This window comes from Homalodisca vitripennis, chromosome 8 (assembly GCF_021130785.1).
Source record: "Homalodisca vitripennis isolate AUS2020 chromosome 8, UT_GWSS_2.1, whole genome shotgun sequence".
NCBI classification, from domain to species: domain Eukaryota; kingdom Metazoa; phylum Arthropoda; class Insecta; order Hemiptera; family Cicadellidae; genus Homalodisca; species Homalodisca vitripennis.
The window spans coordinates 18,425,603-18,453,050 of NC_060214.1; the positions used below are offsets into that span (position 1 = coordinate 18,425,603).

Below are 27,448 nucleotides of genomic sequence, written 5' to 3' on the forward strand. Positions count from 1 at the left end.
AACGCTTTTGAGATGCTGTGAACGGTTTACATAAACAATTAGGGATATTCTAGTCACACCATATTGTAATACAGCAAGTGATATTTTATTAGTTCATTCTTAATGCACATAAACAATCATGGATCTATTCTTCAAGATATATAGTTTTTTAGAACTATACGGCAAAATATAGTGTAATATAGCTGGACAGTCTTTAATATTAAAAATAAACAGTTAAGTAAACCACCAGGAATATTTCCCAGTAAAAACATGTGGTATTATACCAGTGGGAATTAATGACAAGAGTATCATTGGGAATAATTAATGTTATACAATAACTCTATAACATACGAAGCCTTAAGGTGGTTACCGATATATCAGCAATCACACGTCTGTTCTTGAAACAACGTATTCTTTAATATTACCGCACACGGTTTGTAATTATCTTGAAATCGGACAACATCAAGGAATCGACATGATATCTGATATACATAACCGTTTATAGTTAAAAAAATATATTGTATACTGTGGTATAATCTCAAAGTTTCTCAATTACTTCGAAACAAATTAACAAAAGTAATAACAATGTAAATAATACAAAATTACTAGAAGAATCGCCTCTATTTTTGTTTTAAATATTATTTAAGTATTTTGTCTTTTATAAAAATGTGGCTTACATTTTAAAGTTTTAAGGGGGCTGGGTGGAATCAGAAGGTGAATATGATAATATCAAATTCAGCTTTTCCCAATTTCCCGATCCAAATCCTTTGTTCACACGGCAACAAAGACACAACCCCTAAAACCACACACCTGTTGTGTGTTTTTTGAATACAGATGATTCGCACATGATCGAATTGATCATCAAATTCCAACCCTGGGAATTTCAAATTAGGGATGATGAGAGTTGGAGGGATGACTACTAGTGCTCGATAACCCCGAAGTTGTCGCTGAATTAAGCGATCCCAACTTTTCCAACACCACTTTACTAAGCACAAACCTTTGTTGAAATTACGAACAAATGTTGAAACTTTACGATGCTTTATGCGTCGGAATTGAAAAATAATAGACGATGCAATTGGTAATGTCAATTTGTTGAACATCAATACCACCTAATACCTAATTGTTTGTTGAATATCACTAATACCTTTCTCGCTTTTTCCTTGAAGTGGCCTCAGATGTCTATATCACAGCTAGGTATGTTACAAACGTTTAATATCAGAATTTATCATTGTGAAACCTAACTGCCAGAGGGTTTCAGCCGCCATAGCCTTCTCCTGTTTAACCAAACAAGTCTTTTTAATACATTATTAAAAATATATTCAATTAATAATTTTCTTTATTATATTTATTCTTACAGGAATTCTATTTCTTTTTTTGTAACTAAGCTACAATACAATATAAAACAACAGTGCGGAACATTACAAGAATCTCATTCCCAAAACACAAGTTGTTACTTAGTTTGGAAATTAACGTTTAAGTAGTCTATTATTTTGTTAAGTATTACAGCAATATAATCAGTTAACTATAATATATTGTATTAGACCTAAGGAAAAGCATGTCAACTAGATATAAATGCTTATTTTTGGAAGAAATAAATACTTTTTTATTTGATTTGATTGTCATGCATCATTCCAAAATGGAGTGTTAATTCTGATTATAGTGAGATATGGCTTTCCTTTAAAAAATATCAATAAATGCAATGTCAAGGTACATCTAAGTGATAAAAACTATTAAAATAATGAACTTTCATGTAGTTATAATGTAATCAATTTGTATTTAATGTTATTACCTGGACAGTGGTATGAGTGTTTTAATTTTAAAAAGTAGTAGTTATACAAATTATATAAAGTTACTTAAGACTTATATTTGTGGAGTTTATTCCGCATGGTGGGCGATGGAAGTAATAAGAATTGACAAGACAGATTTAAAATATCTTTGCCGCGCACAAAATATAACCAGCCATCACGGAACCTCCCCAGGGAGGGTAATAACTCAGTTAAGTGCTCTGAGAGGAGCGATACTGCCTTACGCGAGAAAAAGCGCCACGAGGCCCCGCGACGTTCAGAGTTTGCGCCGGGACGCCGCCATCGATCCGCCACGCAGCTGTGAAAAGTGGCCTAGAAATCGCGGACCGTCTCGTTTAAATCGCTCCAACCGAATTCCTCGAGGTCTTTCTGTGTCCGGTGAACAATCTGCGAGGCGATGGCAGGGTGCGATACACGTTACTGACGGTTGGTTACAGTGTCTGTCTGTATATCTGTGTCTAACCTCTAATATGCTAGTTGAGGTCCCCACTTCGTCGTCTATCAGTGTAAGTCCTCACAGTGCACAGTGCACGGCACAGTCAATGCATGCCACCGCTTGTAACGTAGGGCACAATCACACAAACACAAACACACACACACACACACACACACAACTATACACACACAGTACGATCTAACCTATATCCGACCTGCCCCAACTCCCGCAAAATCAATACTCCCCCCTCAACTATGCTCACAGGTGGTTCTTCTATCCCTTCTCTCTATCATTTATTAAATAAGTTTCTTTCGTAATAAAATCTACAGGATATATTTAAGCTGTTTGTTCTATTGCGAAGATATTAGAGTAATAATATTAAGTCGCAATAAAGAGGGGCGTAACCTTCTCACGCACGCATGCACCCTGCTTGTGTCTGTAACTTTATATGTGTGAAAATAAACAGCTTCATACAAAAGAGTACTCGCGTCCGATATAAAATGAAATTGTGCAGCAAATTTGAGTTTAATGATTAATGTTTTATAATTCTACAAGGGTCTACCCTACATCCAAATATTTAGTACTTTGGTATATAACTTTAATAAAAACCCACTGAATTCCATTAAGCATGAATTTGATTAATAAGGTATCAAGTTCAGCACATCAATATTGTGCTAAAACCTTAATACAAGTAGTTAAAGGTTGTTGTTTAAAGTAACTGTAAAATATAACAATAAACAGTGATTTAGCAAAAGTTTTGTTACATAAGAATATAATATGTTATTTATATTTGTATGTGTTTTCTGTTGTGGCAATTGAGATCAAACTAATTTTCATATTCAGATGGATGTAGATTACTTTAAACGATGCAGGCTATACTACTAGTATGACGATCCCAGTCAGTGAGTACTACAGCTAACTAAGAGTGAGATAAGGTATGTGAGTATACCTAGAAATGTTAAATGGATTTATGATCATTTGGAAAGGATCTTCAACAGAAAAAGTATTTGCGGGTCTACAGCGATATCAGAGTCTGTGTGAAAGGTGTGTTTCACCGAGTGATCATCAATGGTCTGGGGTGGAGGGACGTTGCTGTCCAAGAAACCTCTGAATAATTTGTTTAAGGAGTATCCGTTTCCCTTTGAAGCTCTATTCTGCCCGTCTTCATGGGCCATTGACCTGTGTGAGGATCTAATCGAACAGAGAAAGGGGGAAAGTCGATACAGTACAAGGTCGATGGTACTGATACTAACTGCTACTGTCATAGACAGGATTTGAACCTGCGCTATCTCTAGCACAAATCCGAAAGGAACCAGGATTTAATGTCTTAAGCCTAAGATTCTAATTTAGATAGATGGTTAGGAAGGGTGTGGGGTTGGGACGCTTCTTTAGTTTCAATATCTGATCTCAAGGTAATAACTCATCACCCATAGAAAGAATTCCGATGACGTCAGTATTTGTAGGCTATGCAATTTCGGAGAATTCAAAATTTCTTGGGCACACCTTTTGCTGAACTCTGTGCGATGCGGGAGTAGTTGAGCCTGTGTGGTAATGGTGGGGATTTCAATCATTTACTGTCATTTATTTTTAAATTATTAAACAAATTTTGGTGTTCCAGTTACGTTTACTGATAGGTACTATCGGGTTTTGGACGTGATGCAGACAAAAGAAAAGGTACTTAAATTGTATATTTCTGTATTAACTAATTTATCTCAGGCAGGAATTCTGTGCAACAATCAGGATGAAATTTGTGGATTTGTGCTTTTACTAAAAAGAATTCTTACACATCTGTTTCTGTTAGTGTCTATTTCATAAAAGTTGAGTACTCGTCAATGAAGATCTCTGGCTGACCTTAAGGATTCTGAAGAATCCTATTCGAGTGAAGACACTAATTACATCAGTTAGAGATAAGTTTCTTCCAAATCTGGTGCAGAGATACAAGCTGTTATGGTGATTTCACTCAATAACCAACAATTTTTTCAGGATTACAGGAATTTGTATAAGGAAAAAGTAAATACCTCGCAATAAATATTAGATCACGGTTCTCACGGATGCGGATGTGAAGATAGAACTTTAGCTGTTTAACAGTCCATACGATATAACGTTTAATCGGGTCAGGGATAGTTTATAAAAATATATAACCCTAAGACACCGGATAGAACAGTCGAGAGGGGTAAAAATCCAGGGTTCGAAAAGGGAGAGGTAGTTTCCAAGTTCAGCTCAGAACCGAATTAATGTAAAACCAAAAGCCGAAGCAAATACCAGCACCGATGATCAACGGATCAACATGCTTTCCATCATCGCAGACTCGGAAACGAAAGGGAATAAAGGGGAAGGCGTCAGCATTTGCTTTAGGATGACTGTTCCACCACCTAAACGTCCCCTAATACGACAGTTGTTAGTTCAACTGAAGCTCGAAAACGAGGAACGCTGGAGCCAACTTACGTCAAGCGACCCAGCGGCCAAAAAAAAGAAATGACAGCTAAATAAATTTAAATGCGAACACTAGTTCGCTCGAAATCACACATAGCTCGACTAGTGCTCGAAAGTAAGGAAACGCTGGTGCCAACGTACGTCAAGCGACCCAGCGGCCTCGAAAAAGAAACGATAAACTAAATAAAAAACTAAATGTAAACACTTGCTAGCTCAAAATTGCGCCTAGCTCGCCTAGAGCTCGAAACTAAGGAACGCTGGTGCCAACGTACGTCAAGCGACCCAGCGGCCTCGAAAAGAATCGATGAACTAGATAAAAACTAAATGCGAACACTAATTCACTCAAATTCGCGCCTAGCTCGACTAGAACTCAAAAACTATAAGGAACACTGGCGCCAACGTACGTCAAGCGACCCAGCGGCCTCGAAAAGAAACGATAAACTAAATAAATGTAAACACTGGCTCGCTCGAAATCGCGCCTAGCTCGCCTAGAGCTCGAAACTAAGGAACGCTGGTGCCAACGTACGTCAAGCGACCCAGCGGCCTCGAACAGAAACGATAAACTAAATAAAAAGCTACATGTAAACACTAGCTCGCTCGAAATCACGCCTAGCTCGCCTAGAGCTCGAAACTAAGGAATGCTGGTGCCAACGTACGTCAAGCGACCCAGCGGCCTCGAACAGAAACGATAAACTAAATAAAAAGCTACATGTAAACACTAGCTCGCTCGAAATCACGCCTAGCTCGCCTAGAGCTCGAAACTAAGGATGCTGGTGCCAACGTACGTCAAGCGACCCAGCGGCCTCGAACAGAATCGATTGAACTAAAAAATAAAAATTAAATGCGAAACACTAGTTCACTCAAATTCGCGCCTAGCTCGACTCGAGCTCGAAAACTAAGGAACGCTGGTGCCAACATACGTCAAGCGACCCAGCGGCCTCGAAAAAGAAACGATAAACTAAGTAAAACTAAAATTAAATTTACGCCTAGCCGAAGTTCAGGAACACTGGTGCCAACGTACGTCAAGCAACCCAGTGGCCTCGAAAAAGAAAACGATAAACTAAGTTAAACTACGTTCAATCCTAGTCTAAAATTCAGGAACGCTGGTGCCAACGTACGTACGTCAAGCGACCCAGCGACCTCGAAAAGAAACGATAATAAGTAAAACTAAATTAAATTACGCCTAGCCCGAAGTTCAGGAACACTGGTGCCAACGTACGTCAAGCAACCCAGTGGCCTCGAAAAGAAACGATAAACTAAATTAATCGATAACGTTTCAATCTAGTCATCCTAGTCCCAAAATTCAGGAATGCTGGTGCCAAACGTACGTACGTCAAGCGACCCAGCGACCTCGAAAAGAAACGATAAATTAAGTAAAACTAAATTAAATTACGCCTAGCCCGAAGTTCAGGAACACTGGTGCCAACGTTACGTCAAGCAACCCAGTGGCCTCGAAAAGAAACGATAAACTAAATTAAACTACGTTCAATCCTAGTCCAAAATTCAGGAACGCTGGTGCCAACGTACGTACGTCAAGCGACCCAGCGACCTCGAAAAGAAACGATAATTAAAGTAAAAAACTAAATTAAATTACGCCTAGCCGAAGTTCAGGAACACTGGTGCCAACGTACGTCAAGCGAACCCAGCGACCTCGAAAAAAAGAAACGATAAATTAAGTAAAACTAAATTAGATTACTCTTAGGACTGAAGCTCAGGAGCGCTGGTGCCAACGTACGTCAAGCGACCCAGCGGCCTCGAAAAGAAACGATAAATTAAGTAAAACTTAATTTAAAATCTTCTTTACTAGTAATAGAACCTAATCCTATTCGTACTGATCTGTTTTCTTGTACACTTTATATCTATAACTATATCCTGTTAGCAGCTTAAGTACGTAATGGCATGTACTTATCTATCGTTAGTGACTAGGCAAGTCAGGTAAAAGCGTGTTTTGGCAGGTAAAATAAGTATCTACTTACTTGCACCTTATCGAGGCGTGTGTGGGGGCGGCGACTCCGACTCGACGACTTCGACTGCTAGACACCGACCGCAAGACAGCGACCGAGCGAGCGACGAGCCAGCCAGGCACAGCGTACTTACGTACTGTAGTACATGAGTTGTCCGCTGTAAGGCGCTTCAGCCCTTGAAGCGAACTCCGGCGGATGTATCCTGAAACTCCGCCTTACCCGGTCGAGTCGGACCCCGCCAGCTGACGTTCTCCCGCGATGGTGTTGAGGTATGGAGTATATGGAGTATAGGTGGAAGAAATGAAAATCAATAACATGTCATTAAACTAAAAACATATTTTCCTCTCAAAAAAATAAAAAATGCCTTATTTAAACCCCCTGTAAAAATGACATGTTACATCCCCCACCCACTTCGGGGAAAACAAAATGAGAAAAAAGTTAAACTTTCGATTTCTATCAGTTGGATCCCGTATACTTTTTCACGTCTTTTACGTGGGCCGTTTGAGTTTTGTTTGTCGAACGGTCTTTCAACTCGATGATATTTGGGCCTTTAAACCTAATTACTTCGAAATGGCCCTACAAAACGGGGCGCGGCTTCGATGCATACTCAGGATGCATACGCGTCAACTGCTGAAGAACGGTGGATGTCCTTTTCCAGACTCTGTCCAACACGCAGTCATCTCGTCCCCTGAGGTCATAATCGTGACTGCCTCTGGAAGGCACGGGCTAAATTGCGATGACAGCTTTGACGAAATCTTTTAAATTCTTCCATTCGTTGTTCGTGTCGTTCTTCCCGTGTAGTCGTTTCCTGGTCGCCGAGTACTCAAACTCAAACGCGGTTCCACATATTGCTTTCGGCAGTCTCAGCTCACGTCCAAAATTAAGCATGGCTGGCGTGAAGTTTGTTGATTCGTGGTTCGCTGTGTTTAATGCATATCTAAACTCACTTAGTTTTAGCATCCCACGATCGGTGGTCTTCACCAACGAATTGCGATATTAAGGTTTTGATGACGCGGTTAGAACGATTTTGAGGACTATAAGGGGCCGTCAGTTGACAGTCGACGCTCCAGTCCCTACAAAGATCCCGAAAAATTTTCGAAACAAATTGGGACCCATTATCGGTTATTAAAAACGCTGGGTGCACCGTATCTGAACAAAATCATCTCTTTGAAATTCTTTACCACATTAGCTGCCGTGGCCGATCTAAGTGGGGACTAAGTTCTTAACCACTTGCTGTAGTAATCTTGACACACTAGTATAAACCGATTTCCACTCTTCGATCGTGTGGTAAGGGGCCCCACTATATCTGCGGTAACCGTGTACCACGGACCTTGTGGCTTACGAAAATACATCTTCCCCTGGCTTCGTTTGCTCAACTTTATATCGTTGACATATCAGACAGTACGTATGCCTTTACGTCACGAAACCAACCTGGCCAGTAATAACATTGGGAGGAGCTTTAAGGCGGTTTTTTCTAACACCAAATGACCCAGTTTTCAATGTCGTGATTTTCTTGCAGTACTTCGCGGTCTTTCCTCCAACACTGCGAACCACATTTTCCAGTGGGCTGCCTGCATCCGTTATCCTTTTACAATCACTCGACGATAGAGGTTCCTCAGTTTATAACCAGATTCGAGTCACCCTTTGCGGCCATCTTGTATTGCCTCTTGTACCAACGGTTCCTATCAACCATCACTACATCATTGGATTCATCCGTAATTTCTTCCTGACTTTACCTGCCTTCTCCCACTTTTCTGAGCTGAACAATTTTCAGCCGTAAAGGATCCTATATGTCTTCATTTGGTTGCTCATGGACCGGGTTCCGAGACAGAGCGTCAGCCACTTTGTTTTGGGCTCCTTTTCGGTATCGTATCTCCCATATCGTGTTGCTGGAGTTCCAACACCCAGCAGCCTGGCCAGAAAGGAGTCTCTAACTTTTTTAACCATCTCAAAGCCTGATGGTCCGATTCTGCGATAAGTGATCCCTCTAGGTATGGGCGAAATTTTTTTACGGCCCAGACTAGCGCTAAACATTCATTCTTTTTCTGTGACTGAGAATTTGCGTTCATTTCCCGTCAACAATCTGCTACCGTACGCAATCAAATCACAACTTCTTTTCCGTTCTGTGTTTGTTAAAACAAACGTTTGTCCAAAATCAGGACAGGCTAGGATAGGCGTAGTCGTTAATTTTTCCTTAAGAGTCGTGAATGAACTCTCCTGTTCTTCCGTCCATTGCCATCTAGTATCTTTCTTCAACAGTCTCGTGAGGGGGGTGGTCAGAGATGCGAAGTTGGGGACGAACCTCCGATACCACGAGGCATACCAAGGAAGCCTCTTAGAGTTTTCAAATTGGACGGCCTAGGAAATTTCTCGAACATTTCTCTGGATCTGTCTTAAATGCCCCGGTTCACAACGTGACCCAAATACTTCAGTTCCAGTTTTGCAGAAGTGACATTTGGCAGGGTTTAAGTTTCAGACTGCTCTCTTCTTAGTCGTGAACTCGTTGAAAAAACTCTCTTGAAGAAGCTCTAGATGAGCCTCGAAGTTAGGGCTCACGATAACCAAGTCATCCAGATAGGCGAACACTTTAGGTTCCAATTCTGGTCCTATAACGGTGTCCAAGAGGCGCTGGAAGGTAGCCAGCCCAGCCGAATGCAAACCAAATGGCATGACGCGAAATTGGAACAATCCGTTTTTCAGGTACAGTGAATGCTGTCAGCGGCCGACTTTCCTCTGTCAGCGGCCGACTTTCCTCCAATAATCTTTGAGGACTGCCGAATATATAGCGGGCTTAGAGTTTTTCTGGAATATGGACGGGCTTCCTTGAGTTTTTCTAGAATGGGTTGTTGAAGGGGTAAGCATCCTTCACCGTGACTGCATTTAGACGCCGAAAATCGATACAAACTCTGTATGCACCAGATGGTTTTTTGGTAAGTACAATCGGTGAGCTCCACGGACTCGAAGACGGTTCGATCACTTCAGCTTCGATCATATCGCTCTAACTCTTTTTCTAGTACAGCCTGCATTGCCGGATTTCACGTATAGTACCTTTGTTTAATAGGTGTATTATCGATCAGGCGAATCTTGTGTTCAACTAGTGTTGTTTTACCCGTAAACATCATCGAATTTAGGCAACTCCTCTGTTAGAAATTTTTCTCTAAGACCTCTGTTCATCTTCTGAGGTATTCAATTCCGCTAACCATCCCTACATCACTCTTCTGTAAGCTAGGGATTTGTCGCGTCTGGGGAGGAACATCATATGTCAATCCCCAACGATTCAATCGAATCGACACCAACTATCAAGTAAAGTGACGGCACGCAAAGTGCCTCGAACGTATGCGGTATCTCTCATGATCAAGCCTTCGAACGTATAATATTCTTCTACGATGTCTGTGAGCCATCAGCCATCCGGATTTTCATCGGGCGTTTAAATGGTAACATTTCTTCTCAAAATAGTCTTTCCATCGAAATCGTTCTTCTCAGTATCTACGAGCTTAGATATAGAAATCATCTATTCAGAAGTATCTTCTAGTTCTGCGGTCTGCAGATTGTCCAGATTCTCGATTTGGTCCGATTGTGGACGCCTCTGCTCCTATGTCGTTCTTATGGAGATCGTTCGCGTTAATTTCTTCTAGAAACTCTGCTACCATCTTCTGGGGCGATTGTCTCCGCCTGCTAGTCTCTATCCTGCTCGAAAATCTGCCAATGTGCAAGCCGTAGACTCAAGGTCTGCCTCTGGCATTTCTAAAAAACATGCCACCTGTTTTTCGCAACATATATGTCGTCGCGTATACACCTGTTGGCTTAACTGGGTGGTCTCACGTTTAAAAATGCCCCTTCTTTTTTAACGTTAGGTTTGACATGGTTTTTTTCGCGTCCAACATATTGGTGGTTACGCCTCGCCATGTTAATGGTTTGGAACTCACGTTAAGCTCATTTTATCTTTTTTAGTTAGGTTTGACAATTTTTGGTTTCTGTCGTCCGTTCTTTGCGTGTGGTTCGTCGCCATGAATGGTGCAACTTCATTTTGTTTTCTATTTGAGCGGGTTTTGTCTTTGTAACGCCGTTCTTGCTAACCGCAGACGCTTCGTGAGATTTATCACACTTCTTCTTTGCATAGTATGCCGTCTCTGGCACTAGGGCGAGTGATGGCAGTGGAGGAGGCCGGTAAGTGTTTCGGGCCCTCAAATATTCTTCATACTGCTCAGCCTGGTGAATTCATATCCGATATGGTCCTACATTCTTGTCGTTTCATCGTAAGTTTATACTCGGGAACGCATGTTTGAATATAAAATATTGAGTTTTTCGTCTAATGTTACCGAACCTCTTCTGCGCATTAATGTCATTAAAGCCACGACAAAGTCTTTAAATTGCTCCTCTTGACCTTGTGTACGCTTCCGGATCTCGTCATCAAGATTTTGTTTGTAATCCAGGAGGAAAGAAACTGTGTTTCAAAGTCCCTCCGAAAATCCACATAATTGTTCCATAAGTCCTTGTTGTTTCTATACCACAGGAGTGCAGAGTCTTGGAAATCTCTGGCAAAGCTGTAAGGATGTCGTTTCGTTCAATGCCGTACGCGTCGAGTAGCTCATCCAATCTCTCTAGGAAACGAGATCGGTCCTTTCACTCCGTCAAAACGAAGATTCCATTTCCTTACTAGGTTGCATAAGTTAGGCGAGTCATTCTGCAGATCGAAACAACCTGGTCGTTTTTTGTAGTCCGACCGGATTCGTTTGTGTATACGTCGGAAGTGAATAGTCCGGTAACATCGATTGGTGGCTATGTACTACGTTTGTGAGTGCGGAGTTCCCATCGTGCCATTAGCTGAAAGCTGGGATTCTCTAGTGGTTTTTAACGATAAAATCATTTCCCTTAGAGTTTTGCTGTCAGCGTTAGGAGGGAGTCCAAGAAATTTCACGAAGAGCCATGCTTTCGTTTTGCTCGTTGCTGCTCAGTACCCTGTGGGTGTGAGATACGGGATTGCCTCCTAATACGCCCGCATAGTCCATCCTATTATTTTCGTTCTCGACCTCACGCTCTGAAGTCGTTAATTTATCCGACCGTAAATATGCTACGTATCGTTTCCTTAATTCGTCGACTTTTCCCTCACTATCAAGATTGTATTTTAATAATTCGTTACGTAGTTGGGTTTTGTCTAAGCGATAGACCCATCCAACATAATGGGTCATTTTCCGTTGGGGATTTATCTTTTATTGTTTCCGGTTGCCTAATGGGGACATTAAGTGTGGCCCGAAGGTCGAGTTTCTGTTGACAATGGTACAGGGGTAATCTTTATCACCCTTAGTATCGTTAGCCTTATCTAAATCGACCCTTTTGTTTGAGGTTGGCAAGATATAAAATACTCCCAACAGCCAGCGTAAAACTGCAAAGAACTTGCAAAATATAACATTTTCAAACATTTTTAAACTAATTTCCTTAAATATACAGTATTTTAAGAAAAATTTAATCGTTTAATTTCGTCCAATTGTTCGGGCGCCAAATTTATCACGTTTAATCGGGTCAGGGATAGTTTATAAAAATATATAACCCTAAGACACCGGATAGAACAGTCGAGAGGGGTAAAATCCAGGGTTCGAAAAGGGAGAGTAGTTTCCAAGTTCAGCTCAGAACCGAATTAATGTAAAACCAAAAGCCGAAGCAAATACAGCACCGATGATCAACGGATCAACATGCTTTCATCATCGCAGACTCGGAAACGAAAGGGAATAAAGGGAAGGCGTCAGCATTTGCTTTATGGATGACTGTTCCACCACCTAAACGTCCCCTAATACGACAGTTTTGTTTAGTTCAACTGAAGCTCGAAAACGAGGAAACGCTGGAGCCAACTTACGTCAAGCGAACCCAGCGGCCAAAAAAAGAAATGACAGCTAAATAAATTTTAAATGCGAACACTAGTTCGCTCGAAATCACACATAGCTCGACTAGTGCTCGAAAGTAAGGAACGCTGGTGCCAACGTACGTTCAAGCGACCCAGCGGCCTCGAAAAGAAACGATAAACTAAATAAAAAACTAAATGTAAACACTTGCTAGCTCAAAAATTGCGCCTAGCTCGCCTAGAGCTCGAAACTAAGGAACGCTGGTGCCAACGTACGTCAAGCGACCCAGCGGGCCTCGAAAAGAATCGATTGAACTAGATAAAAACTAAATGCGAACACTAATTCACTCAAATTCGCGCCTAGCTCGACTAGAACTCAAAACTAAGGAACACTGGCGCCAACGTAACGTCAAGCGACCCAGCGGCCTCGAAAAGAAACGATAAACTAAATAAATGTAAAACACTGGCTCGCTCGAAATCGCGCCTAAGCTCGCCTAGAGCTCGAAACTAAGGAACGCTGGTGCCAACGTACGTCAAGCGACCCAGCGGCCTCGAACAGAAACGATAAACTAAATAAAAGCTACATGTAACACACTAGCTCGCTCGAAATCACGCCTAGCTCGGCCTAGAGCTCGAAAACTAAGGAATGCTGGTGCCAACGTACGTCAAGCGACCCAGCGGCCTCGAACAGAATCGATGAACTAAATAAAAATTAAATGCGAACACTAGTTCACTCAAATTCGCGCCTAGCTCGACTCGAGCTCGAAACTAAGGAACGCTGGTGCCAACATACGTCAAGCGACCCAGCGGCCTCGAAAAGAAACGATAAAACTAAGTAAACTAAATTAAATTACGCCTAGCCCGAAGTTCAGGAACACTGGTGCCAACGTACGTCAAGCAACCCAGTGGCCTCGAAAAGAAAACGATAAACTAAGTTAAACTACGTTCAATCCTAGTCTAAAATTCAGGAACGCTGGTGCCAACGTACGTACGTCAAGCGACCCAGCGACCTCGAAAAGAAACGATAATTAAGTAAAAACTAAATTAAATTACGCCTAGCCCGAAGTTCAGGAACACTGTGCCAAACGTACGTCAAGCAACCCAGTGGCCTCGAAAAGAAACGATAAACTAAATTAATCTACGTTCAATCCTAGTCCAAAATTCAGGAACGCTGGTGCCAACGTACGTACGTCAAGCGACCCAGCGACCTCGAAAAGAAACGATAATTAAGTAAAACTAAATTAAATTACGCCTAGCCCGAAGTTCAGGAACACTGGTGCCAACGTACGTCAAGCAACCCAGTGGCCTCGAAAAGAAACGATAAACTAAATTAAACTACGTTCAATCCTAGTCCAAAATTCAGGAACGCTGGTGCCAACGTACGTACGTCAAGCGACCCAGCGACCTCGAAAAGAAACGATAATTAAGTAAAACTAAATTAAATTACGCCTAGCCCGAAGTTCAGGAACACTGGTGCCAACGTACGTCAAGCGACCCAGCGACCTCGAAAAGAAACGATAAATTAAGTAAAACTAAATTAGATTACTCTTAGGCTGAAGCTCAGGAGCGCTGGTGCCAACGTACGTCAAGCGACCCAGCGGCCTCGAAAAGAAAACGATAAATTAAGTAAAAACTTAATTTAAAACTCTTCTTTACTAGTAATAGAACCTAATCCTATTCGTACTGATCTGTTTTATCTTGCTACACTTTATATCTATAATTATATCCTGTTAGCAGCTTAAGTACGTAATGGCATGTACTATCCTATCGTTAGTGACTAGGCAAGTTCAGGTAAAAGCGTGTTTTGGCAGGTAAATAAGTATCTACTTACTTGCACCTTAATCGAGGCGTGTGTGGGGGCGGCGACTCCGACTCGACGACTTCGACTGCTAGACACCGACCGCAAGACAGCGACCGAGCGAGCGAGCCAGCCAGGCACAGCGTACTTACGTACTGTAGTACATGAGTTGTCCGCTGTAAGGCGCTTCAGCCCTTGAAGCGAACTCCGGCGGATGTATCCTGAAACTCCGCCTTACCCGGTCGAGTCGGACCCGCCAGCTGACGTCTCCCGCGATGGTGTTGAGGTATTGGAGTATAATTGTAGGTGGAAGAAATGAAAATCATAACATGTCATTAAACTAAAAACATATTTTCCTCTCAAAAAAATAAAAAAATGCCTTATTTAAACCCCCTGTAAAAATGACATGTTACAACGATGGTTCAGGAGATTCCCCCAAGAGCGTAGCCAGGAAAAGAATTTGGAGGGTCCAGACAACTGATATTTTTTCCGTAGTGAACAGAGAGTAAGGTCCCATTTTATTCCTTAAAAAGTTCTTGGTCAGTTTCTTTGTTGAGAACGATCGTTCAGCAGTACATGTCAGTAATACTGAATTATTTAAATAATAATAATTGTTTACTAATAAGTAATCGAAAAAATTGAAAATTTTGCGAGGGGTCCGGATTCCTGGGATCTCCTTGCTGGCTACGTCCTTGGACTTCCCTGTTAAACAGTTAAACTTCCATGTTAATGAACAGGCAATGACAATGAGCAATGCAATTCACTGTTATTATTTAAAAAATATAAATGAATACTCCTCCTTACGTTTTCCAGTTGACTCCGCGTTGAAACATTGTTTACTCAATTAAATATTGAAATATCAGTCAACGTTGGCGAAACAAAACGTACAAATGTACTCGAGTGAATAGCACTCCTCCAAAATCCCAGGGTATGGAAAAATCTGCAATAACGAAACAGAGTGCTAGAAACACACTAGAATTATGCAGAAAAGAACTTATGAAAAATATATAATAATATTCAAGGATTATAAGAGAAACCTTACCAATAATCAGGAAAGGAAATTACTTCAACAAGGAGGGTAGCGTTAAATTATCAAAAAGCTGGTAGCCTATGACAAAGAAGCGATATTGCTAGTTGATTGGTCAAGCTTCAGGCAACCAAGACAAAGTTCTACTTCCTCAAGCTTGTTATTGCTAGTGCGCTTTATAATCTTTTAACTGAAATTAGCTTATCTTTTATGGATAGTAAATATAACAACAATTTTGGAATGTTCAATAATTGTTACCATTTCAATCTGGTGGCTTACATAAAATTGCATACATACGGCACTTTAATAGTGTCGGGCTTACAACACCATTTGGACACTTTTTATTGGAAATCTGTTGAAAATTTTTTTTAAATAAAAGTAATCACAGGATAAATTTGTAAATTCTTTAACTCAGCATCTTGATTGAGGATAAAAATTAGGGTCACCCAAAGAGACGTCCCACATTTTACCAGTTAATAAACACGAACTATTGCAGATAAAAAATGTTTATGGAAAATAAAGAACGGTTTCGAGAATATATTTTATTTACCATGTATTGAAAACGATGGCTGCTGAATGGCGTCCATTATTGTCGATGCATATTTGAAGGCGATTTCTAATGGCTGTTGTCACGTGTTTTATGTCTTGTGGAATAGCTACTCTTCAATACCTGTCTTCAGGTCTTCTAGATTTCGTGGCATATGTTTATACACCTTATACTTTAAGTAACCCATAGGAAATAACCATTAGTGCAATATCTGGAGACGTATCGTCCAATCAACTCTACTGCGGAAAAGTTTTCGAGGTAAAAGGGTTCTTAGCGCTTCCCTCATATGCGAGCAGTGCGAGACGTAGATCAGTATTACTGAAACCACACATCAAGGTTGTCCCTTCCTAAGTTGTGAAGTTGAGGCTTTTTTGTTCTCTTAGAACAAGAAGCTGAGAAATCTCTTATTGTAATTAGTCCTAAAAGGACATTTGTGCTGCTTCCGGAGTGACTGGATATTCTGGATGGGTAAGTTTGGGGTAGGGCCCGCCTCCTATCGAGGTTCATGAGTAGGATTTTGAGCATTAATATCAATAATGTCTCCGTGGAAGAAGGGAAAATCAGCTCTTTACCAGCCTTTCTAATCAAGGCATGCAGTTACACCCTTACGTGTAGGCTAGCAACAGCCCTTCCACTTAAGGAGCCCTCCAACTCTAACAGTCATCTCCCGCACTAGACTAGACATTTCGATCTACTCTAGCACCCCAATAACTCGACATTTGCTGTTAATGACGTGTTCCTCTTGAACCGCTGTCCAAGGTATCCCAGATTTGTGTCACATCGGTTTTTGCTGTACCCAGAGTAGGTTCAATTGGAAGGTACAAACCAGCCAGACGTGAATCCTTTTGGGGAGTTGAGACCTTATAAAGAGTTAAGGTTTGTCGACATAAATTTGGGACGTTGCCGTTGCTGTAGAACTTTCCTCTTCAAAAAATAGAGCCCAATAATCTGATCTTTATAAATCGCACAAAAATCCGTCACTTTATTAAAGTGCAATGCTCTTAAGTGTAGGTTGTGAGGGTTGTGATCAGACCAATAGCGGAAGTTTAGTTTGTTGACACAACCGTTAGAATGAAAATGCGTTGCACACTGCACAAAAAAACATCATATTATGAGACACATCGCAAAATGTTCTCACGTGTCCGCTGAAGTCTTAAAAGGCCTGTTGGCTTAAGTTGTTGAACAATCTGAATTTGATACTGGTGAAATTTTAGGTTTTTTAAAATCCTTCTAACATCCTAGAAAGCCCAACAGCTGCAGCATGATTCCTGGGAGAACGTTGTGGGGACTAAAAAAAATCACAGAACTGTTGTTTTTGAAAAACTCTTCTACTCCAAAAGCACTATGAACTCGGTTTTTTGGGTCCCCTTTGTTACCAGTGTTTAAAAATCATCAAATCACGACGATATTTACACAAAGTGTTATGAATGTCAGCAATACATTATTAGGAATGTAATAAAACCATTCCCAAATATGCGATCTAATCGAAATTTGTACAACATACATTTTTATGGTAAAGATTTCGTCATATTGTTTTGAGGCATAAATTCCTCAACAAGTATTGAGAATTAAATCAACCACAATAATTTCAGTGAAAACTAAATTTGCAATCATTAATTTAATTTGTGAATTTTACTTATATGTTGGTGCAAACTTTGAATAAAGTATAATACACACGTTCGAGGGAGCCAACCAAAAGTATTGCCAACGTAGATTAATTTAATATTTTAATTAAATAAAAAAATATATATTTCAATTACGTTTTCAACAATTAATTACACAACTACTTATTTGATGCTTATTGCGTTGTTTTATGATTTGTGCGAAAATTTCCCATAGCTCTGGACGACTCAGAGAAATTTATGAGGGATTCTAGAAAGTGGGGGTCTGCTAAGCAAGAAGATCTATGGCCCGAAAACTCCAAAAGATCCAGTGGAGCATGGTACTGATGTTCTTAGCCAGGTTCCTCCGTGTCTGATACCAAGTACATCAGTGGCGTATATACAAAATTATTTCGATGGGTAGGGAACTAACACTGGGTTGTTTAAGAAGTATGAAATAACCTCCAAAAATAGGGGTTCAAGAAACTTCTCTCGGGTAATTGAACTTTAAGAATGTGTTCTAGCTTAAATCAACGTAGTGGGTGCAATTTTAATTTGTCTATCAATATTTCGGGGGGTTTGAGCCCCCCTTATATACAAGCACGAAGTGTATAACACATGAATGCTGTTTGTGGTAACAGTAAAGTGGTATATTTAAACTACCAGTTACGCGCCGTTTCGCACGCGAACAATTTTAGATTTAAGATTTAAGTTTAAAGATGGAGCTTTGAAGTCGGAGAGTGAAACTGTTTTTTATAAGTACCTCTGAAAATTTTCGAACTTCTTCAATATTTCATGATATTTTATTGAATAGCTTCTACAATATCAGTAACAATTGATTTAATTTGGCGAAAGTGGAAACATTTTTAATCTTAAGCGAGACTAAAGTCTCAGCTTTTCAGTTAACACATATGATGTAATAAATGATGGCAATTTACTGTATTTGATTATAATTCCAGCATTAACAAACCCAGACAAAGAAAGCCGTCTGCACGTAACATGGTATTTGTAAATTGTACTGACTTTGACAGAAAAATAACAAAAACAAACGTTTTACCTTCACCTGTTTAAACGTGTGTAAATATATACTTATTATGCTTGACTTTGACACGTGATTAAAAACACATTTACTATCTGTTGATTAAGCCAAAATGGAGATTCCAAGACCAGTGGGGAGGATATCTTCGTAAGGTATCTTCGTAATAGGAATAGGCCTATCTTAACCAGGGGGAGCTCACGAATTCCAATGTAAATTTTCAGTACAATCGGTCCAGTAGTTTTTACGCGTACGTGATTGAGGAACACACACACAAACACACTCGCGCGCGCGCGCAGCAGGGCACCATTAGATATTTATTTAACACTATAGATGGAGTTAAAATATTGATTAATAATTCATAGGTTCGTTAACTGCCTTTTACACAATGCATTGCTGTAGATGAGGTCACCTAAAGTTATTTAAGCTTTCATAAAGTTAAATCATTAATATGAAAGTAAAGTATGCATCAATACACTTTCAACGTTGTAATACTCAAGCTTACGGAAAACTGTGTAGCTGCCATGTATGTAGTAAAACAGTCTCTTTAAATAACCCGTATTTAAACAATGATTTACTTGGTTAGATCATATTCTGCAAGGTTCAAAATTTATGAAGTAACGAACCAGTCCACTGTATAATGTTCTAAAACATGTATTTACTAGTTGTACATATGATGCTGGGAGTCACAGATACGGATCTGAGAGTGAAAGAATAATATGATTTCGGACATTTGCTGTCGTAATTTGTTACGAAATGTACAACACAAAGTTTAGAGCATTAACATTTATCCTCTACATCAGGTGAGAAAATAGAACAAAAAAATAAGAAATAAAAGAAGAGAAAATGGGGTCAAACATACCAGACAACTGCTTGAAGTCCAGATAAGAGGAAATGAACCCAGGATGTCACTACACAGGATGCAATTCCCGAGCACGAGAGTTCAAGATCACTACTATCACACCTCACACCAGCACAGGCGAATGTGGGAATCTTGAATTATCGTGCTCGGGACTTGCATCGTGTGTAGTGACATCCTGGGTTAATTTTCTCCTGTCTGGACTCCAAGCAGTTTTCTAGTATGTTTTGACCCCCTTTATCTTCTTTTATTTCAGAAAAAAAAGAAACGCCTGGGTTCATTTTCTCCTGTCTGGACTTCAAGCAGTTTTCGGGAACATTTGACTCCTTTCTTTCTCTTCTTTTTTGGTACTAGTTATTTTCTCTCCTGGTGAAGAGGATAGATTTACGTCGTCGAAAACGTTGTGTTATACTTTTTGCAACTGCATAAATCATATTGTACTTTAAAACCTTCCATCATCAATAACACAAACTTGAGTGTTATATACACGATACTGATAGCGTTGTACGTTTGTTACTCTAAGAGTTGTGTCTAATAAAACCTTACATCATCAATAACACAAACTTGAGTGTTATGTACACGATACTGATAGCGTTGTACGTTTGTTACTCTAAGAGTTGTGTCTAATAAAACCTTCCATCATCAATAACACAAACTTGAGTGTTATGTACACGATAATGATAGCGTTGTACGTTTGTTACTGTAAGAGTTGTGTCTAATAAAACCTTTCCGTATTGTCTAATAAAATAAATTGCATTCCATGTGCACATATGAAACCGAGTGTTGTCAGATAGAATTTAAACAATCTTGTATGTATTCATTAATTAAGCATTTAAAATTTAGCTTTCCGTGTCTTTGGCGCAGTTAGTTTATAAATTTGTACTACTTTCAATGTCAACAAACTAAACATTTTCGCAACAGAAGTTACATACTTGACACAGGTTGTAATGGCAGCCCCACAAGACAAGTCCTCAACACACTTCAGACAATTCCACGCACGACCTTATTTCCAATTACAGAATGATAAAGTACACAGGGGACGTGCACTAATAGTGAAATATTAGTCCTTCAGAGCTGATAATAATAATTTATTGCTGATACCTCATACTGGTGCTGATTGGGACGATTATCGCTAAATGATTTATATAGCATTATATCAAAAACATAGTCCTCGTCCTCAGCACTTCCTTTCTGAAATAGCAAACTCCCTTAATAACTTTCCAACTAACAATCTTCCCGTATCATATATACATACAGGGTGTTCACAAACTTCTGTGGACGATAGTATTTATCATTTGCAAAAAAAAAAAAAAAAAAAAAATAAAATGCCATATAAACATAGGTTGAGTGATGTCTCGTTTAGCCGCTATCCACCATTTTGTAGTTTTTATAAAAATATTATCTCTAAAAATAGTTAAGTTAAAGAAACCAAATTTGGACTTAGGTTTACATAGACAAGAGAATAACTGTATTATTTTCTGTAATATTGTAAAAATGGCGCCTGATGACAATTTTAAAAGTAAAATAACAAATAAAAGAAACAAAACAAAAAACAGTATAGTTATAACAAATGCACATGAAACTAACTATTAAGTTAAATTTTTATACCAAATCCAACGGCGCCTTTTCAAAACATGCGGCAACGCATAAGTGAGCACGTCACTTTACGGGCATGCCTGCACAAGCCGGGAGCAACTAAGATTTTGTCTTTGATAGGAATTAGCTGTTTAAAATTTTACACTATAAAATATTTGAAATGTTTATGTCAATTTCAACTGTAGCCTACTTTCCCCAACGAAATCCGTCAACGCATAAGCGAGCACGACCACTATTGTACAACACCAAACATGTAACAGTTGAGAGGTATCAGTTGTTGTTTTTTTTTGTTACGTTGGTCGTAGAAGTCATCGCCATATTAAGTTATATTACTGAATATGGACACAAGGAGTTTGCAGTTTAACATTATTCTTACGGGATAAACTTAAGGGTCTTTTTATTAAGGAAGAATTTGAGGCAATTACCACAATCACTTCCTTTAATTAAATTTGAACTGTTTTATTATTTATTTTGCATGTTTTTAGCTTTATATTAACAAAGATGTATTTGTAATGTTTTTATCTGATCAATATAAACTGAAACAAGCTATTTATTTCAATCAGTATTTAAATAAACTCATTTGCCGCAATCTAATTTCCACCAGCAACCAATATAATTAAATTGTAATCTCTCTTCAGTTGCCAAGTGTCGATAAGCAATGTTCAAACACCGTATAACTAGGTACAACATGGTGAATTATTTTAATTAATTTATTAAACAGTTGAAGATCGTTTTATAGTGTTATTATATATTCATACAAGCTTATATATTTCAAACAAATATTAATAAACGGCTGCTTTTAATTTATTGCCTTTTATAAGCGTTTCATACACTTTATTAAAAGCAACTTTTATAATACAATTTCCCGACTAAAGTGTGTTATTTTTCTATCCAATTATTATAAAGTACGATTCAAATTTGTTTTAATTTGTATAATTATTTTGTCTATTCATTTAGTTCAACTGAAATGAAAATAGAGTTTTAAGCTTTAATAAAAACATTTTTTACATATGAAAAATAGTTATTTGCAATAATGATTTAACTTTCTTAAAGAAACAAGCATTCGCTTCAAACTGTTAAAAACTATCCTGCTTGTTCATCGTAAAAATAATTGTTAGTTTTTTGTACTTTTGAAGACATGCCGAGTATTTATGAGTTATAAAGAAAAATAATAAGAGCTGACATGTCTGAAAAAATTAATAAAACTAAACGCGTACATACTGCAGAAAGGAAATAGTTGTACAATCATGCTTGATTAATTTGGTCTTATTTTAATCCTATGAAATAAAGTATGTTGCTTTATTATAATAGCTTTGAATTAAAATAAAAAAATTAACTAAATTTAAATAAAATATTTAAAATGTTTCTAATATTATTATTGACACCTTATTCGGTTATTACTTACAATTCATATAAAAGAAATACCCATGTACCACATCAATGGCATAATATTAAGAGTTAAACGTTATTATTTACATACTGATAGTAATACAACAAAATTATTTGCATATTCCACAATTTCCTTTCTCTAAATTGATGACGAGCGGTAGACTTAACAATCCATAACTATATGAAATAGATAATTCCAAGAAGTAAAACTTTAAAGAAAATGCCTGTGGAACGTCAAAATAAGCTGAAAGTTTGTGAAGTGGTGGGGATGGGGGAGTAAAGGTCGCAGGGGAGGGGGAGGGAGTAACCCAATCTAGAGAACACTCAACCCCGTTGTCAACAGTCTGCCCACTTAACTTTCATTACCCAGGTAATAGTGATGATACTCGGCTCGAAAAGAATAATTTTGCAGTAAGTCCAATTTTTACTCTGTTTCGTCACCCTAACTAGGATGATATTTATATCTATATATAAATTAATGTTTGTCTGTATGTCCTTTTTAGAATCGTAAACTATTTGACCTATCATTATGAAAATTAATATGTATATGTATTTTTTTCACGGAAAAGGTTTATATGCTATGTACATAGATGTAACTCGCCACCATGCGGCGCTGCGAAAGATAAAAGTTTTCAAATCGCCTGCACACTATAAACTGCAATTACGAGACAGTTACGTATATTACATAGCCAAACACTATTTGAAGGCGCTAAGTTTTGATGTACATTTGTCTTTTAAAATTTCTGGTTGAACTTGAAGCTTGAGTTTCAGACCACTTTATAATAAAGTACATGTACGTGTACTATGGCTATATACAAACACAGATTTTCTTGATCGTGGAAACAAGGCAAACTTACTTCGGCGTTAAAATATAGAATGCACTTGAACCAGAAGTGCACATACACGGGCAAAGCTCACGGAAAAACGTGCGAAGCCGCCGGAATCAGCTAGTTCTTTACATAAAGCTGTTAGTGGCGATAGAAGGTTTGACTGGATAATAGGATTTCGGAAATTTTTGCCAACGTACATGTTCCAAAATGAATAACTCAACGTTTTAAGGAATGATATGTGATTCTGTCCTTAGTCAGGTGTAATAAATTTAATTTATACAGTTTTAGGGTTAAAGTACTTTTGTATGCATTTCTTACACAGTACACAACTTTCTGAATATTGGCTAGTTAGTTATTGTCATACTCTCTGAATACTGGGTACCATTTTTTCTGTGTAGTATATGCGATAGGTACTTTATTTCCTATATATTGTCACCACGAGATCAGAGCATTATCTGTTTATACGTTTTATAAATTTAGCTGTGCTGTAAACACGATCCATCTCATTGTCCTGTTCGTTACCAGGAGATCAGAGCATTATCTGTTTATACGTTTTATAAATTTAGCTGTGTTGTAAACACGATCCCTCTCATTGTCCTGTTCGTTACCAGGAGATCAGAGCATTATCTGTTTATACGTTTTATAAATTTAGCTGTGCTGTAAACACGATCCATCTCATTGTCCTGTTCGTTACCAGGAGATCAGAGCATTATCTGTTTATACGTTTTATAAATTTAGCTGTGCTGTAAACACGATCCCTCTCATTGTCCTGTTCGTTACCAGGAGATCAGAGCATTATCTGTTTATACGTTTTATAAATTAAGCTGTGCTGTAAACACGATCCATCTCATTGTCCTGTTTGTTACCAGGAGCGCATAATGTTTTGAGTTCTAACAATAAATGCTATAAAACAAATAGTTTAAACTTACCCACTTTATTAAATAAACAAGCGCAGGAGTAACGATTCAACATAATATTTGAAACGACTTTAGGTTTTAACGAACGCAACAGTGTGCACATATTCCAGTAAAACAGTTTTAAACCGTATCAATTGGTTTCATGATCGCAGATAGGATCCGACCCGACCCGCGACCGTATGTTTATTTGAGGTTAGGTAGCGGAGTAGTGACGTCATGACAGAACCAGCTGTTGTGATATTTGCGCGAACAGCCCACCTGTTCTGTCCCTTTCAGTACAATATCGCTTGAACTGTTGTGCAACTAGGTCTTGTATGAGTTTTATAGGTTAGTTACGGACGCTGATTTGTTGGATCTTAGTAATATGTGGCCGCAAGATTCATTGAGGTAACATATTACAATTTTGTTACTACACATACACATGGTCTGATCAGATAAACTGTGGTTAGTTCGAAATAAGATAGCAGCAAAGATTTTTTAGGTTAGAACTGGGTGAGTCAGCTGAGGTGTTGTAAACGTATATTACAAGAACGATTACACATATAGCAAAGAAACGAAATACAACTTTCTTAAATACAGGAGTTTTAAAATATACTACTATTTTATTAGTTTCACTATTTTGTTTTTAAATTTGTACAGAATACCAATTTTTTGTGGTAAACCCCAATTTTGAATGTTCTGGTCCGCCATTTTGAAACGGCAAATAGATTTTAAACAAGCTTTACACAAATTTCATGTCTATAAGAGCGTTAAAACAATGTACTATATGTTACAGGTTGACATTTAACAGTTTTGAGATTCGAACCTGGGACTTTGTTTCGGCGCATCTTGTTTCTTAAATTTTACGAAACTACTAGTATTATAAATAGAACCTCTGTGTTGCATTCCTTTTCATTGTTACAGCTTTAATCGTTATCCTAATATACGTTTAAGACATATTAGCTGACTCACTGTGTACATCAAAAGATGCCACCTAGATTACTACATTGCTGTATTCGTGCTGTGAATATAATTAAATAAATAAATTATTTATTGGCTTTTACAACAATATTATTGGTAATTGGAATTTTCAATATTTATAATAGTTAATAATATATAATTTTAATGAAAAAGTAACAAAATAAAATTTAGTTTCTTGTAGCATTACAGCCTACAGAAGTTTTATTTAATTGTTAATAGATTTATTGCTTGAATAAAAATTGATGAATTAATTAAAATTAAAAATTAAATTGAAGTTCAATTTGAATTTGGAAATAAATAGTCTATAAATTCATCCATGTCATAAAAACATATTCTTCGTTAAAAGTGATTTTAATTTAGCTTTAAACAATCGATACTGTTTTTGCGCAACACATTAAAAAGACATCTAGAATAAAAGGGAAGATTTAAATAGGTTCAGTCTATGCTGGTGTGGCCTAACACGTCCATTTTAAGTCTAATATTATGTGAGTGTACATCACTGCCTGTTGTCAGCGTACATTTATAACGAAAAAAAAAACAGAATCGTTTTACAAATGTACAAAGAAGGCAGAGTTATTCCAAAATTTTAAAATCATCTCTACATGATTCAATATTTCTAAGATTGGACAATCACCTCAAAGTATATATTTTTGCAACACAAACAATATTTTTAATTCTCTTGCTGCACATTTACCCAATACCTCTTTTCCATACGATTGCTATGGGGAAATAATGCCATAATATCAAGTTAATTAAATCTTTTGAGGATAGATCTTTGATAAATGTCTGATAACATATATGTTACTTTGAAACTTAGGTCATTAATATATTCATTTCAGGTCAGTTCCTTATTCTGAAATATTCCCAAAAATTTAATATCATTGAATTCAATCGCAATTATTATCCAAATAATTTACTGTTGGTCCTATGTTATCAAGTAGGATGGCTACGGAAAGCAATAGAATTAGATTTTAATAGATTTACTTTCAAACAGTTTTCATCAAATTATATTTTGAAACTGGAATCTACATCTTCAAACATCTTAATTTCCAAATCATGTTAATTCTTTGAACTGATGCACAAAGTAGTATCATCAGCATACTGTATTAATTAAATCAATTTGACAGTTTATTCACAATTATTTATATATGTTAAAAATAACAAAAGACCAAGTATCGATCCCAGAGGGATGCCATACTTTATATCCAAATAATTAGATAACGCCTCTTTATATCTACTTGTTTTCTATCGTTGAGATGATTCAAGCCATACATGTGGGACTCCTCTTATTTCATAATCAAATCATTTTTGTAATAGAAATTTTATGATCCACACAGTCAAAGGCTTTTGAAAGGTCCAGAAATACTCCAACTGTAGGATTATTGTTTTCTAAGCCATCAAAAATAACACCTACAAGTTTTCCTATTGCGTCAGTGGTAGAGATACCTTCGCGAAATCCAAATTGGTGTTTTGAGAGAATGTTTTCTTTATTAAGATAGCTGTTTAATATTATTAAAATATTTTCATAACATTTGCTAAATGCAGGTGATATAGAAATAGGTCTAAAGTTTGTTGCAACATTTTGGCCTCCTTTTTATGTACAGGTACAATTCTAAAATACTTGTACCTGAAGATCAGGCTTTAACCGATTTTTTGGAAAGATAGAATTATGGGGTAGTGGTGCTATTGTAGGCTACTGCATATTTTAGGCCACGGTGTTAAGTTCTAGACTTGATTCCCAAGCGAAGCGTCTAATATGCACGCCACACACCTTCTAATTAAAAAGTCTAGGGCCCGAAAGCGAATTTTCATTGTATACGCACATTATCTGGATTTTATTAAAATTGACGGAAACAATTTCTAAAAAATAATGATCGTCAGCCGCGCTACTTTTGGTGGACGTGAAAGGGTATGAAAAGGGTACAAACATCTGAAACGATATTTGCTTCACTTGATCATATTTTCATTATCTTTATACATTTGCACGACACTCTGCGCGCCATTAGAGCTCCCACAACCCAGCCTTCCCCAACAGGGTACCGGGGGTATAAGCCTCATGATGACTCACCAATTAATGATTTGTGGTTCCCATGTACGCAGGTTATGGCCACTGACGACAGCATGAGTGACGACGTGTTTGAGTCAGACGACACTCTGCGCACCCCCGGTGCACCCACCACCCAGCCTTCCCCAACCGTACCGGGGGGTATAAACCTCATGATGACTCACCAATTAATGATTTGTGGTTCCCATGTTCCCAGGTTATGGCCACTGCCGACAACATGAGTGACGACGTGTTTGAGTTAGACGACACTCTGCGCACCCGGTGCACCCACCACCCAGCCTTCCCCAACAGGGTACCGGGGGGTATAAACCTCATGATGACTCACCAATTAATGATTTGTGGTTCCCATGTTCCCAGGTTATGGCCACTG

General features: G+C 38.2%; 2 protein-coding genes across 2 annotated transcripts in view; both read left to right on the forward strand.

The window, feature by feature from the left end:
• Window positions 1-27,448, forward strand: part of LOC124367379 (ras-related protein Rab-37) — a 275,711-nt gene that overhangs the window by 1,121 nt on the left and 247,142 nt on the right. The window lies entirely within an intron of this gene.
• Window positions 1,645-27,201, forward strand: LOC124367380. Its single transcript, XM_046824148.1, has 2 exons — window positions 1,645-2,210; window positions 27,114-27,201. Exons 1-2 carry the CDS (start codon window positions 1,781-1,783, stop codon window positions 27,125-27,127), a joined length of 444 nt encoding a protein of 147 aa, XP_046680104.1. The 5' UTR covers window positions 1,645-1,780; the 3' UTR covers window positions 27,128-27,201.